The following is a 13,416-nucleotide window of genomic DNA, read 5'->3' on the forward strand; positions in this document are numbered from 1 at the left end:
TCTACCTTATGAATATGTTGTCGTACTGTGCTTTCAGTGGTTCTGATGGAATAATATTGCAAACTACGATTGGAAATAGGTTTTAATCTCTTTTCGAAGGTGAGAATATACCAACTTGGTATCCAGTACTGGAAGCACAATAGATTTATTAATTATTTTAAATTTTATTGTACTGGGCCGTCAACAGGCTTGCCCCTATATTACAGAGTGACCCGCATAATGCTCTCAGCATTACTTTAGGAATTCCATCATCTCGAATTGGGGTGGAAGTATGAGCTTATAAAACTCGGTATTGATGTCTTCCCCACAAATATATTATATCGCATTTTTGGAACAAAAGTGCAGCTTATAGTCTCACTTTGGCCGGCTGGTGATCTCTGAGTTCTCGAAAACTACAATAGATAGAGACTTCCGGTTTTTTGCGTTAGCTTTGTGCTTAAAAGTTATGTGTCCGCCGGATATTTATATTGTTGTAATCGGTAATGTCACTGATCTACACACCAAAAATGCGTTTAAGTCATGCGGCTACCCGCAGACTTTTTTAACATCTTTTCTGCTGGTGTGATTATCTGCAACAATCGTCCAGCAACTTGTGAATACCTACATTGAAACTCTGGTTTCCTTGCAACTTGCAAGTTACTAAGTTCAATGCTGTATCTCAAAACAATTTGCATTTTTTCTTATGATAATTTAACGCATATGTGTTACTTGAAACGTAGTACCTACCTATACATTGGTGGAAGGCATGCTGCCTGCATTAATCGATTATAAGATTCATTGAAACAATAACTTCTGTTAATGAAAAGTACACAATTTTCAAACATTTGTAGGCATCACCGTAAGGCAAAATTTACATTGTCAGTATGTAAAACTACTACAATAGATACAATTTCACATCAACCGAATGAATGTACAACCTTGTCGCAAGGGTTGCGTAGTCCTAGCATTAACGCCCAAGGTTATTAACTGATGATTGAATAGCATTGATTCTATACCAACATTACATCATACCAATGTAAAAGTACATTGTGCTGATGTTTTCAAGTCAAGACACGACAGTCATTGATATGAGGTTAAAAATTTTTCTCTGTGTTTCAGATAAAATTCTTCCTATCTTCGTCCATACATGTTTTTTAATACCTCTTTCAAATTCTGCCACATATTTCTTGTATAATTCAATCAAAATTATGACGTTATTGTCCGTCCAGATCTTCTGTTCCTCAGTACTTGCCTGAACCTCTTCTTGCCCAATAACTTGAAGTGTTTTGATTTCTTCGGAGACATATTCTTGTACTATATTCACAAGTATCGAGGGATCTCTTGGAAAGTAGAAACGGCACAATTTTGTGGAATTATTATTACGTAATGTATTACTTACCGTCCTGTGCATCAATCACGTCATACGGTACTTCTACTGCAATATTATCAGCTTCGTTAATCCTCAAATGTAAAACAGCACTTTTACCAGACATATTTATTGTCACAAAATTCCAACAACCCTAACCTATACAAATTTTGTAACAAGTCGCTGTGAACGCGTTCGTTTACACTACGTGTGCTCTAAAAACTCCGAGAATCACGTGACAAAAATCTGCTCTGATCTGTGATCTCCAAACCGAACGCACCTTAGGTTGGCTAATAAGTAAAGATGATAAAAGTTATTGCAAATTATGCAATGCAGAATTACGATCGCATCGAGGTGACCTCATTAGACATGCTACAACGTCCAAACATAAATCAAACATGAGTAAAATAAACAACCACTGCAGTTTAAGAAACTTTGGTGAGTACTTACCATGATATTCAATACACACCTTAAATATCAAATTATTTATTAAGTAAATAATTATTAAATAACAATTAAATTAATATCTGAACTCGGTTACGTTGCGCTAATAAGCCCCCCAGGTATGATCATGAAATTGATAGAAATGGATAGAGGACACCTTAATTACACGTTATCAGTTTAAAAATTTGCGGAAGAAGCCTTACATTTTCCACAATCTTCATTCAAAGTTTACTTCATTTCGTCGTAAGTGAGGTTATATTATTCAAATTACATTGTTGATTTTCAGTTGGTTATAGTGTTCTTAAAGTAGTTAGAGCGCCTAGGTAAAAGTAACAAGAAGTTGGTGAAAATTTGGTCACTTATTCTCTGAGAGACGCACTTTCTAATGGTCAAAAGAAAAAAGTGTTTCTATGTGCCGTTTCTGAGATATTTGACAGTAAAAACAGGGTATTTTAACATGGGCTCTTATGGACAGACTCAGTTTTTTTGAGCTAGCGAAGGTTTTTGTATCAAGGCTTAAACGAGATGGGTCTCATTAGAAGCGAAATTTTGTGACGAATCTAAATATGCACGGAAAAGTACGTATTCATGATGAAATAAGGAAGATATTTACCGCCGAAGCGGCGTCTGCTCTGGCGCGGCGGCGCGCTATGCAGCACGCGTTTTAATCTGATGACTTTTCCACTAGGTCTAGTCATAAAAAAAACACGGATAGAAACGAATCGCACATCCGTGAAAATCGTCACGTTTTGTAGCACCACTTGTGTTTGGACCGGTAACTATTTAGCACGTATCATATCCATTTAAACAGGTCTCTGTATAGAATTAAAATTGCTCTGGAATGTGTAACGAAATTTTTAGGTTATGTGTTTCGGCAACGTGCGTACAATCCGTGTATTTTTTATAGTGCTTTACAACTTATATTTGGATTAAATAACTGTAGTTATGCTTTGTTTGAGTTTATTAACATAATAATCACAATAATCACAAATCACGTGTGTGATTTGTGATAATAATTCTTCGTTTATCAAATAACGACCACAAAATGGATTTTTCGGTATCACCTAAAAGAAAGTGTTGTGTACATAATTGTAAAGATCAATTTTTACCAAGACATCGTTTTCCTAACCCCAAACATTATTCTGAACTTTTCAAAAGGTGGCTTATGATACTTAGACCGCGGAATTACATTAATTATACCGATTTCGAGATATATATATATAATACATTTAGAGTGTGTGAAAGACATTTTGAAGCCCACAACATCATTGCCGGATCTCGAAGAGGACTAAAGTATACAGCCATTCCCACTTTATATTTAGAAGGTAAATCACATTTTAACAATTTGCCTACATAATTAAATGTAATTTGTATGTAGAAATACCCTGTTCATCCAAACAAGCAGATGAAATATTGAGTTGCAGCCAGTTAAATGTTGAACAATTTAATCTACAAGTCCCAGAAGATGAATCTCATAAGAGTAAGCAGGAAATGGAAGCAGAATATGGGATAGGTATGCGCAACATTTCAATGTTTTTCACGAATTACCTACTTAGGCAATTAATTTGTTTAATGCAGAAATATCAGGTTCATCGGAACAATTCAACCAGGAAGCCCCAGAAGATACTTTGAACAAAAGGACACAGCCAATGGAAGTGAATTCTGTGAGAGGTATGTAAACAATTGAATCGTTTAAATATATTTACATTACTGCGCTTTAGTGATAAAGAAACGAAGATTATCTTTATTGAAAGATGTCGGAGTGACTCGATCCTCTCAACTTGACCCAAGGGCCAACCTGCTCTACAAAAAGTTGACCACCTGGAGTGTGAAGATGGCAAGGATGGCTAGGAAAATAACCTCCTATAAAATTCGTTTACAAAAAGCACAATTATGCAATTCTGAAGGATTTCAGAAGATAATGAGCCAAGTAAACAATTACACACACCAATTTATTTTGTCACAAATTCGGAACCAAGAACGTGCTCTGAAGTGTAGAAGGTATACACTTGAAGACAAAATTTTGGCATTATCACTGTACAAAGCCAGTGGAAAGGGTAAGAGTTTTATTAGGTATTCTGCCGAAATGTTTAGTTACGTTTTTACAGGATATAGACTATTGTCAAAAATTTTCGCACTTCCTCATCCAAGGACATTGAGCAAGTTGTTGCAAAAAATTCCTTTACAACCAGGAATTAACGAAATTATTTTTAAGTCTCTACAGGAGAATATTAGAGGTATGAAGAAAGACGACAAAATCTGTATTTTGATGTTTGACGAAATGTCGATTGATGTAAATGTATATTATAATCGTCACAATGATATTATTGTGGGAATTGAAGATTTTGGTCATAAGAGATCTTCTAAATTAGCAGATCATGTCAATCTTTTTATGCTACGTGGACTGCATCGCCAGTGGCGACAACCAGTTTCTTTTACGTTTTCGTCTGGGCCTGTGACCTGTGAAAACCTTAAATATCAACTTACAGAGGTTAGTCATTTTTATGCTACTTATTTAGGTTACTAATATATAGGTCTTTAGGTAATCAAGAACTGCTTAGAAATAGGCCTAGACGTTGTGGCAACAGTATGCGATCAAGGGGCATCAAATCAAGCAGCTATAAATTCCCTTATTAAGGACACCAGGGAGCACTTCCTAAGGGAGGGACAAGAAAATCGATTGTTTGGATTTCTTGTTAATAATCAAGAAATCGTTCCTTTTTATGATGTCCCTCACTTACTGAAAGGAATACGTAATAACTTATTAAATAAAGATCTTCACTTTGTTATGAATAACAAAAAAGGGATCGCAAGCTGGAAACACATCGTGAAATTTCATAATTTGGACAGTTCCGAACCAACATTAAGATTATGTTCCAAGTTAACAGATGAGCATGTGGTTCCAGAGAAAATTAAAAAAATGAAAGTTTCCTATTGCACACAAGTATTTAGTTATACAGTAGGATCTCTAATGATGAGGCTTTCAAAATGGGGTAATTATTGTAGTGGTTCTTTGGGTATAGCTTTTGACTTACCTTGTATATCTCTTGACCCTGTATAAATATGAAATAAATGTGTACATGTATTGTATATAATGTGATATTGGGTTTCGATGTTTGTTATGCGCCGGCTAGTAATACTTGAGAATTGAGATTAAACTGATTTAAAATTGGGATGCTTTTACCTACATAAGCTTTGATTCCCTTTATCAAAATATAAAGCGTACTGAACTTGTGCTTTTCACCAATTCAACAACTACAAAACTACAAATTTATTATATCCTTACAAGAAACGAATGGTCTACATCTATAAAATACAAATAGGCAATTACACCCTATACAAAAACAATAAATCCTAAAACACGGTAATTCCAACGCTCATATGGCAATGGCGGCAATACAAATAATGTAAAACTTCTGACAACAAAAGCAAATAATTCACAGTAAAATGTTCTACCAAAACTTAAAGTTCTTTACACGATACGCAACACAGGCAAAATGTATATCGAAAACGAGTGTTCTCAAAGTAAGACCTTATGCAACTACAAAGGCAAAATGTCAACAACCACAAATAATTGTGATGGATTAAATTAACGTGTGAATTTACATTGGCCAATATTTTCTGTACTTCGTATTTAAGAATGCGTATAAATACCTTGTCGAAATAAACACAGGTGATGTTCCACAAAGGTTGGTTATCGGAATCCCCAGATTAAGGGGGATCTCACACGATAGAAAAGTTTCTAAGGGGACTGAAGAGTGCTAAATATGTAAACGAAAGGGGCATGTCCTATTACATTCGTATGCATTACGGTAAACGGCGAGCAACCACGAGTTGGCTATTGCTTTGAACCAACTTTTTTACAGTGCCGCAGTAAGCAACCAGCCATTTGTAATTTAATTTATGCTAATTGATTACAAATTTGCAAAAACAACCTGATATGGTGGCGCGTACACTTTTATTTCAATTATAAGCTATTATTTATCTTTTTACAGCGATAAGCATTCATTTCTTTGTATATGTTTAATAAATTAAATGGGCGAATTAAAAATAAAGTTTTGCCTTATCAATTTCCAATTCACCAAAAATAAAACTTTATATAGCTCAGATATCTAACACATTCTATTAGTCTACATTTTTATGTTATGCGAGGTACTTCAATTAAAAATTTTCTTTTATTGGTAAAACGTCGGCTAAATTTAGTACTGAGTGCGTAAAGTTTTTAATTTGTGTTTGCGAAGTGTGATGTGAAAGCAATAAAAATGGACGAAGAAAATCATTATAGACGGGGGAATAAAACTCGTTTGCGCTTGAGCACCTATCGGAAAAAAAGAAAGTCTTTCCCTGTTAAAAAACAGGCAAGTGACCATTTGAACTGTTTGATAAGCACTTTTTGACAGTTATATTTTAGAATCCGATTTCAACAGCAGAGAATTCTTCAACTTCAGATCACAGCACTCAACGGTTCAGGGTATTTATTTCGATAAAATTACGTAGCTGACTACTAGACTACTTCATAATATGTTTTAGAATGATGAACCTAATTTTCCAACTTCACCTACTACTGCTTTGCCTTCTTGTTCTTATGTTATTCCTGAAAATCAACCAACTGTAAGTAGTGCGTATTACTTTTGAGGTATCTTATACTATAATAGTGTCAATTATGAATTTTGTGTAATATCTACTGAATTTAAATGTAAAAAAATTCCAAATTTTGATGACGTTTTGAACTTGTAGGGTAGTGCAACAATAACAAGCACATTCATGGATTTCCCAAATAGCCAAATGTTGGAAGGTCGACGCATTGTGGATATTAAATCATTTTTTGAATCTATTGTGCGTATAGGAGCACACGGTCAACAATTTGGCTGTTCGTTGAGCAACGTAGTGCTCCAAAAGGAAAAGATGCAGGGTATTCGTTCTTCCTTACACCTAAAATGTAACATGTGCAATGAAACGTTCAAGCTTGATACATCGGATGCCAGCGTCAACAGGGACGCGGTACTTGCCATGATGGCTATCGGTTCAGGCTTTTCCCATTTAGAACAAGTAACATCATCGTTGGAAATACCATGCATGTCATCACGCATGTACACTGCGTTGCACGATGAGGTGTCTGAAGCTTGGGAAGAAACAAGTTTAAGAACGATGAAGGAAGCCGCAGAGGAAGAAAAGCAAATTGCCCTACGTAATAAAGACGTCGATAAAAATGGTGTTCCATGTATCACGGTAGTAGCAGACGGAACTTGGGCGAAAAGATCCTACCATACAAATTTCAACTCGTCATCAGGTGCTGCCGCTGTTATTGGATACAGAACAAAGAAAGTTCTGTTTTTGGGTGTCAGAAATAAATTTTGCACGGTATGCAAAATAGCTGAAACAACAGGCGACACAGTTAAATCCCATACGTGTTTTAAAAATTGGAATGGGTCTTCGGCTGCTATGGAAGCTGACATTATCGCTGAGGGATTTTCAAAAAGCATGGAAATGTACGGCTTAATTTATGAGAAATTGATTGCGGATGGTGATAGCAGCTGCTATAAAAAAATTTTAGATACAAATCCTTATGAATCTGTGGTTGTCGAGAAAATTGAATGTAAGAACCACCTGTTAAGAAATTTTTCCAGAAAAATACGGGAGTTAATTAAAGACACATCATCGGGTCCACTAATACTTCGTAAAAAGATACAGGTAGATGTCTTGATTTTTCACTTTAGCCCTACATACAACTGTTAATTTATCATTTCAGCAAAATCAGTTAAGACTTCGTTGGGCGGTTTGCAAGGCAATATCTTTTCGAAAATCGGAACCTATTCAATTTCAAGAAAAAGTGAATAACTTGAAGAAAGACCTTGGCAACTGCATTAGTCATGTGTTTGGTGAACACAAAGATTGTGCAGCTTTGAAATATTTTTGTGATGCAGCCCCTATTGCGCATGGAAGTGTAGTAACGGATTTAAAGCACACAGGTACTTATTTTAAATTGTATTGTAAATAAGAGATATCATTTCGATAAACATTTTCGTCAGTTTAAATATATTCCATTATAGATTTACACGAGAAACTGGAATCATTCATAAATGTTTTGGTTCACCACGCTAGAAGCCTAATTCATGACGTGGACAGTAATATTGTGGAACACTTTAATTCTATAATTGCGAAATATATCGGAGGGAAACGTGTAAATTATACGAAAAAAAGGTCCTATCAAAGTAGATGTGCGGCAGCAGTTGTAGCCCATAACACCAAACAACCTTTATTTACGGTAAAAAAATATTTGTCTAACGGTCTAACTCCAAAACGGTATGCAATAAAAGCTGAGCTACGATCTATTAGAAGAAATAATTTAAAAAAACAAAAACCGAAAAAACCCAAATGTAGAGACAAGGAAAATGATAGAACTAGCAACAATAAAGATTATGGTGATTCTTGTAAAAAGCCAGATCTGAATTTGGAAGATTATGAATTAGCTAAACAGATTTTTTTAGAAAACCTACATAAAAGTGATCATGAAATTGAAAAAATAGAAAGAGCAACACAAACCCAAGAATCCTGCAGTCTGTGGTATATAGAAAGAAGAAAGCGACTTACAGCTTCTAAGTTTGGCGACGTATGCCGCAGGCGAGAATATACTTCGTGTAAAGTTTTAGTGGACTCCATAATATATTCTAAACACTTTTTTAGTCAAGCTTGTGATTACGGGAAGCGCAACGAAAAGAATGCGAGAGAAGCAGTTGAACAGGTTGTGGGAGCAAAAATTCAACCTTGTGGTTTGTTCATCGATTCGAGTCATCCATTTTTGGCGGCTTCTCCTGATGGCTTAATTGGAGACATGGGTATACTGGAAGTGAAGTGCCCATGGTCAGCCAGAGAAATGACTCCCGAAGAAGGCATTTCCAAACGAAAGATTTTGTTTTGGTCCAGCAAAGGTGAAGTGAATCAGAACCACAAGTGGTACTACCAAATTCAGGGACAACTGCACATCACCAGAAGGCAATACTGTGTGTTTGCTGCTTGGACACCAAAAGGGTTAAAAACAGAAACAATTTTGAAAGACGATCAGTTTTGGAAAACTGAGATGGAAGAAAAGTTGGTTTCGTTTTATATGAAGTGTTTATTGCCCGAACTTGTTGACCCCCGTAAAGTGCGCAATATGCCCATTCGTGATCCGGACACAATTTTACAGGCTATAGAAAACAGAAAAAGAAAGTTGCAGGCCGAATCTAATTGATTTTTTCGCCAATCGATGGTGTTTGGTAAAATTATAGTGACTTGTTATTTATTTTTAAAAAAATTGAGAAACAAAGAAAGTACCATTTACTTGCCTTTTCTAAATGTTATAATTCATCAAAATATCTTTTTTATGTCTGTTATATTTTCTTCTTGAAGCGCTCATTGATAGGGTTTTGTCACCCTTTCTGGAAATATACTTGTTGTATTGAGAGGCATATTTGGGAATGCAATCAGCTAGGGATTCCGAAGAATTCGAAAAATTTTGCCGCTACGGATTTTGACTTTTAAAGGTTGTGAATGAGCTGCGAAGTTTCTGAAAGTTCTGATGATTCATAAGGTTTTTGGTATTTAGATTTTTTCGCATCATTACATCCTTCCATTAGTTAATCTACTTATTGTTTGGTGTGAAGAAAATTTACGTCTTATTCAGTTGTTAATGCACTGACCTAATACAACAAAGAATTAATTCCATGCAATTCACTAAAATCGGTTGTGAGAAATCCTCCTTAATACGTCCAGTTTGCGTTCACGTTTAGTTCTTTTAAACGCGTAACGTCGCGCCACATTATGGTCAGTAAATTTCACAAAATGTTGAATTGCAAGGGTTTCGTGCACAAATTCTAGCAAGTTTATTTATGAATATTTTTTCTCCAAATTTTTTTTGCTAGACAGAAGAAAGATAAATCTATGCTTCTGTAGTTTTACATTTTTAATTAATGTATTTATCAACCCCCCAACAATGCGGAAGTTTGGACAAATATTGGCTATGTTTACATTGATATTTCTTTCGCTCACTCGAGTAACTTAAAAATATGTTACTATAGAAGCATGGCAAATTTGTTTATGAACAGATTAAGCTATTAACCAATCTTCTATCCCGTAAAATAAAGTCTCAGGAATTTGTCCACGAAACTCCTGCATGCGCATGTAAATGAGCGATGTGAGATCCCCCTTAATTACTATAGCTCTCTGGTGGGTATGCTTCCAGCGATACAGGTATGTGTTTCGGCGAACTGCATTACTGACCACCTTGCCCGTCAGGAATTTTCACAATATACAAAATGACTTCTTCTGGTGATGATTCCTGGTACTCAATAGAAGGCTTTCTTTCTTACTCCAAGCAGGCTGGTAACTACCAAATTTGTCAGGCACGTGGTGGATTTTCCTGGTATCTCTGAAGGCGTCTCAAGCACGTGGTGAATCTCTACTTCGTCGAATTCACGTGAAATCTTCCTTCCCACCGATTACCTTTATTTCACAAAACACTTTGCACACGCTAATAACTAATGATTTCGTAATGTAAGCAAATATTTCGCCTCAATCACCACTTAATTTTAGGCAAAAGCCGCCATACTCTCCTCTGCCTGTCACCTCTACCCTTCCTCCTTTAATTAAAAAGGCGCGCTGTTTAAACTACCTATATACACAGTGTTATGAAATTATTTGACCATTCGTTTCGACATTTACTTATATAAACAAATAATCGTGAAAATGAAAAACCTAATTCGGTACTGCTTCATTATGAATAAATTATTATATTTTACATGTAATACAGGGTAGCAATAGTTGTCTGAAAATAATAGATATGCATGCCTGTAGACAACATTTTAACTAGTACATTATACACTGAGCTATCTAAACTTTTTCAGACACCAATGATGAGTTCAATTTGGGGTCTGAAGTAAGGGATACTGCGGATTTGATCCTCTTTTTAGACCAGCTATTTGATAGCTTAAACAATCAAGCGCTGCGTCAACATCCCGGTAAAGTTTATCGAAGCTGTGTCACAATAAACAAACTCTCCCCATTCAGCATTTTGGTCCAATGCAGTTAAAGTGGTGGAATCGATGCAGTTTTTTTGTAACAAGAGACAGAAATTTGTATATAATCCATCTTTAAAAAATTTAGCACATGCTATAAGAGCTTTTATGATATATGTAAAATATTATTTAGAAATAAGAAATTTGCATTTGTGGCAACTAGGGCCTTTAATCAAGACCCTATTGAAATTTGTTTGGTTATATTAGAAGTCATAATTAAACCGAATATTAATCCAAATGCTTCTCATTTTGTGGCATCAATGAAATCATTGATAGTCAACAATTTTCTGGCTACTCATTCACCTTCCTCTAACTGTGAGGAAGACTTAACTCCGGAGGGTTAGACAATCTCAAATCATTTATTACTGGTATTCCTAGCCAGTCACTGGTACATACACCAAATTTGTATAATCAAAAAATTGAGGTACCAGAACACATAATCCCTTCATACAAAAACCAAACTACACAGATCAATAATTACATACATTAGTGGTTATGTAGGCCGATTGTTAATTAAAAAATTAAGGTCTGTGACACATGTCAAAGAATTTACAAATATCAGACACTAAATTTTGATCATGACATAATTTTGGCAAGGAAGTACCAAAATGCAAATTAGTTATTCCTGGTAGTTATTTAAATGTTTATGGTTAGTAATTGTTTAAATAGTTTATTTTATTGGATACCAAGAATAGCGTATGTTCAAAGATATATCTTCTGTGTTCATTTTTACTTAGAAAAATTTTAGTTTTTCACCTTTTAATTGTATGAACATAATGTAGGAGATGCCTTTGTATCATTAATTGTGCGATGTTGTTTTATATTGGCGGTTTAGGAGTCTTAACAAAGTTGCCTAAGGGTAAAGATGCCAAGTTTGTTAGTTTTTTAGCAAAGAAACCTCCCGCACATTTGATTGAACCAGTTAAGTTGCAGCACATAAAAAATATTTAATGAAAAAAAAAGGAACACAGTTACCTAATTATGGAGATACTTGTATTTATTAGGAGTAGGTACTTGCAATAAAGCAATTATTAAAATTACAAAAAAAAATATACCCTAATTTGTATCAATGTATGTATTTAATTTGCTATAATATTTTTAGATAAAAATTTTTTACACGCTCCTTGTATCAAATTGGATATTCCTCCTTTTTATGGCATATTTTTTTACTTAAGCTGTTAAAACTGAAAACACCTATTAATCTCATTTGCTTTGTAAACGGTGATCCTCAAGTACCTTGGCTTTAATTTAAAAAAACGCGCCAAAAACCATAGAGTATCAATATATTCAAACAATGACTGTAGGTAATGCAGATCACTGTAAAAATTGTGGCAACAAGGTATTACAGATCACTATTTAAAAACTTTGCGGTCCAAACACGAGCGGCGCTTAAAAACGTGGTACTTTTATTTTATTACCGATTCGTTTCTATCAGTGTTTTTTTTATGGGTCTAGTATATAACTGAGCTAGGACAATCTTTTCCTTCTTCTGCTGAGCACTTTCCTTCACAAAAGGCATGGTGTCTTTCAGAAAGAACACCAAAACCAGCGATATTTATAAAGGCCTGCACACGTCTTGTTGACACACTGATCAGATCGAGATCAAGATAGCGGCTGGGGATCTCTGGCGCCAACATCGAAAAACCAAATGCACTATACCGACTTCATGTAAAACGCCAAATTATTTAGTTTCTCGGCTTTTAGATACGTCTCGCATACGTTTTGATTAAAAATAAATATATTCGTTTAGGATTTCCCGCTTACACTGTGAATATTTAGTCGCGGTGTGTCGTCAACATTTAGTGTGCAAAGGTTTGAAACAGCGTCGAAAAGTAGGGAGACTAGTCAAGTTGACTACTGTATATACCTTTTTAAAATTCATGTAAGACGTTTGCATTGTGTTGAGGTACAAAATACCACTCATACCGTATTTCTAATTATGTTTCCTTCATCACAACATTTTTTTGGGGACGTTTACCGTAAGTAATAGGTAGGCCGAGTATCTCGCTTGACTTCAGCCGAACGCGCTCTAACTACTTTAAAATTCCTCAGTGCCAACTTTAATTTCTTAAGGGGTTATGTTATTTTTTCACGATATAATAAACATTAAATAATGATGTATAAGAATTATACATGTGTTTTTAATTATATCATAATAGTAGTAAGCAGTTCCCTACATGTTTTCCTTAATTCATGTTCATGTTTCAATCCCAGTGATTTGGAAATAACACAAGGCTGTTGAAGTGAGATTGACAATATTATTATAGAAAATGCGAGAGATGTTCCTTCCCCTCTCGACCGTATTAGGCGGTGGATGCTAAGCGTCGATTCATATGAAACATACAGGAAGTGCCCGGGTTTCCCCTCTCGGTGATCGATACCAAGAAATGTTTGCCACATGCAACCTTCTCTACGACATCCTTCTTCCCTAATGCATTCAAGTTTAGACTGTATAAGCTTCAAAAAGTGGTGTTATTAAAATGTTAGTCACATGGAAGTGTCGCTTATTTGGTGTTTAAGTCGAACAAAACCTAAAATTGAATTGTATATTATACCTGTTGTACTACTTTTATT

At 35.1% G+C, this 13,416-nt stretch overlaps 2 protein-coding genes across 2 annotated transcripts; both read left to right on the top strand.

The window, feature by feature from the left end:
• The first annotated feature begins 2,858 nt into the window (after positions 1 to 2,858).
• LOC116178448 lies at positions 2,859 to 4,183 on the top strand. Its single transcript, XM_031497942.1, has 6 exons — positions 2,859 to 3,114; positions 3,168 to 3,302; positions 3,368 to 3,460; positions 3,511 to 3,846; positions 3,898 to 3,952; positions 4,005 to 4,183. The coding sequence occupies exons 1-6, from the start codon at positions 2,955 to 2,957 to the stop codon at positions 4,030 to 4,032; spliced, it is 807 nt and encodes a 268-aa protein (XP_031353802.1). The 5' UTR covers positions 2,859 to 2,954; the 3' UTR covers positions 4,033 to 4,183.
• Positions 4,184 to 5,503: 1,320 nt separating this feature from the next.
• LOC116178384 lies at positions 5,504 to 9,940 on the top strand. Its single transcript, XM_031497874.1, has 5 exons — positions 5,504 to 6,260; positions 6,320 to 6,407; positions 6,527 to 7,480; positions 7,539 to 7,758; positions 7,840 to 9,940. Exons 3-5 carry the CDS (start codon positions 6,554 to 6,556, stop codon positions 9,018 to 9,020), a joined length of 2,328 nt encoding a protein of 775 aa, XP_031353734.1. The 5' UTR covers positions 5,504 to 6,260; positions 6,320 to 6,407; positions 6,527 to 6,553; the 3' UTR covers positions 9,021 to 9,940.
• The last annotated feature ends 3,476 nt before the right edge of the window (positions 9,941 to 13,416 follow it).

The sequence above is a fragment of the Photinus pyralis genome, unplaced genomic scaffold (assembly GCF_008802855.1).
Source record: "Photinus pyralis isolate 1611_PpyrPB1 unplaced genomic scaffold, Ppyr1.3 Ppyr1.4_LG1, whole genome shotgun sequence".
NCBI lineage: Eukaryota > Metazoa > Arthropoda > Insecta > Coleoptera > Lampyridae > Photinus > Photinus pyralis.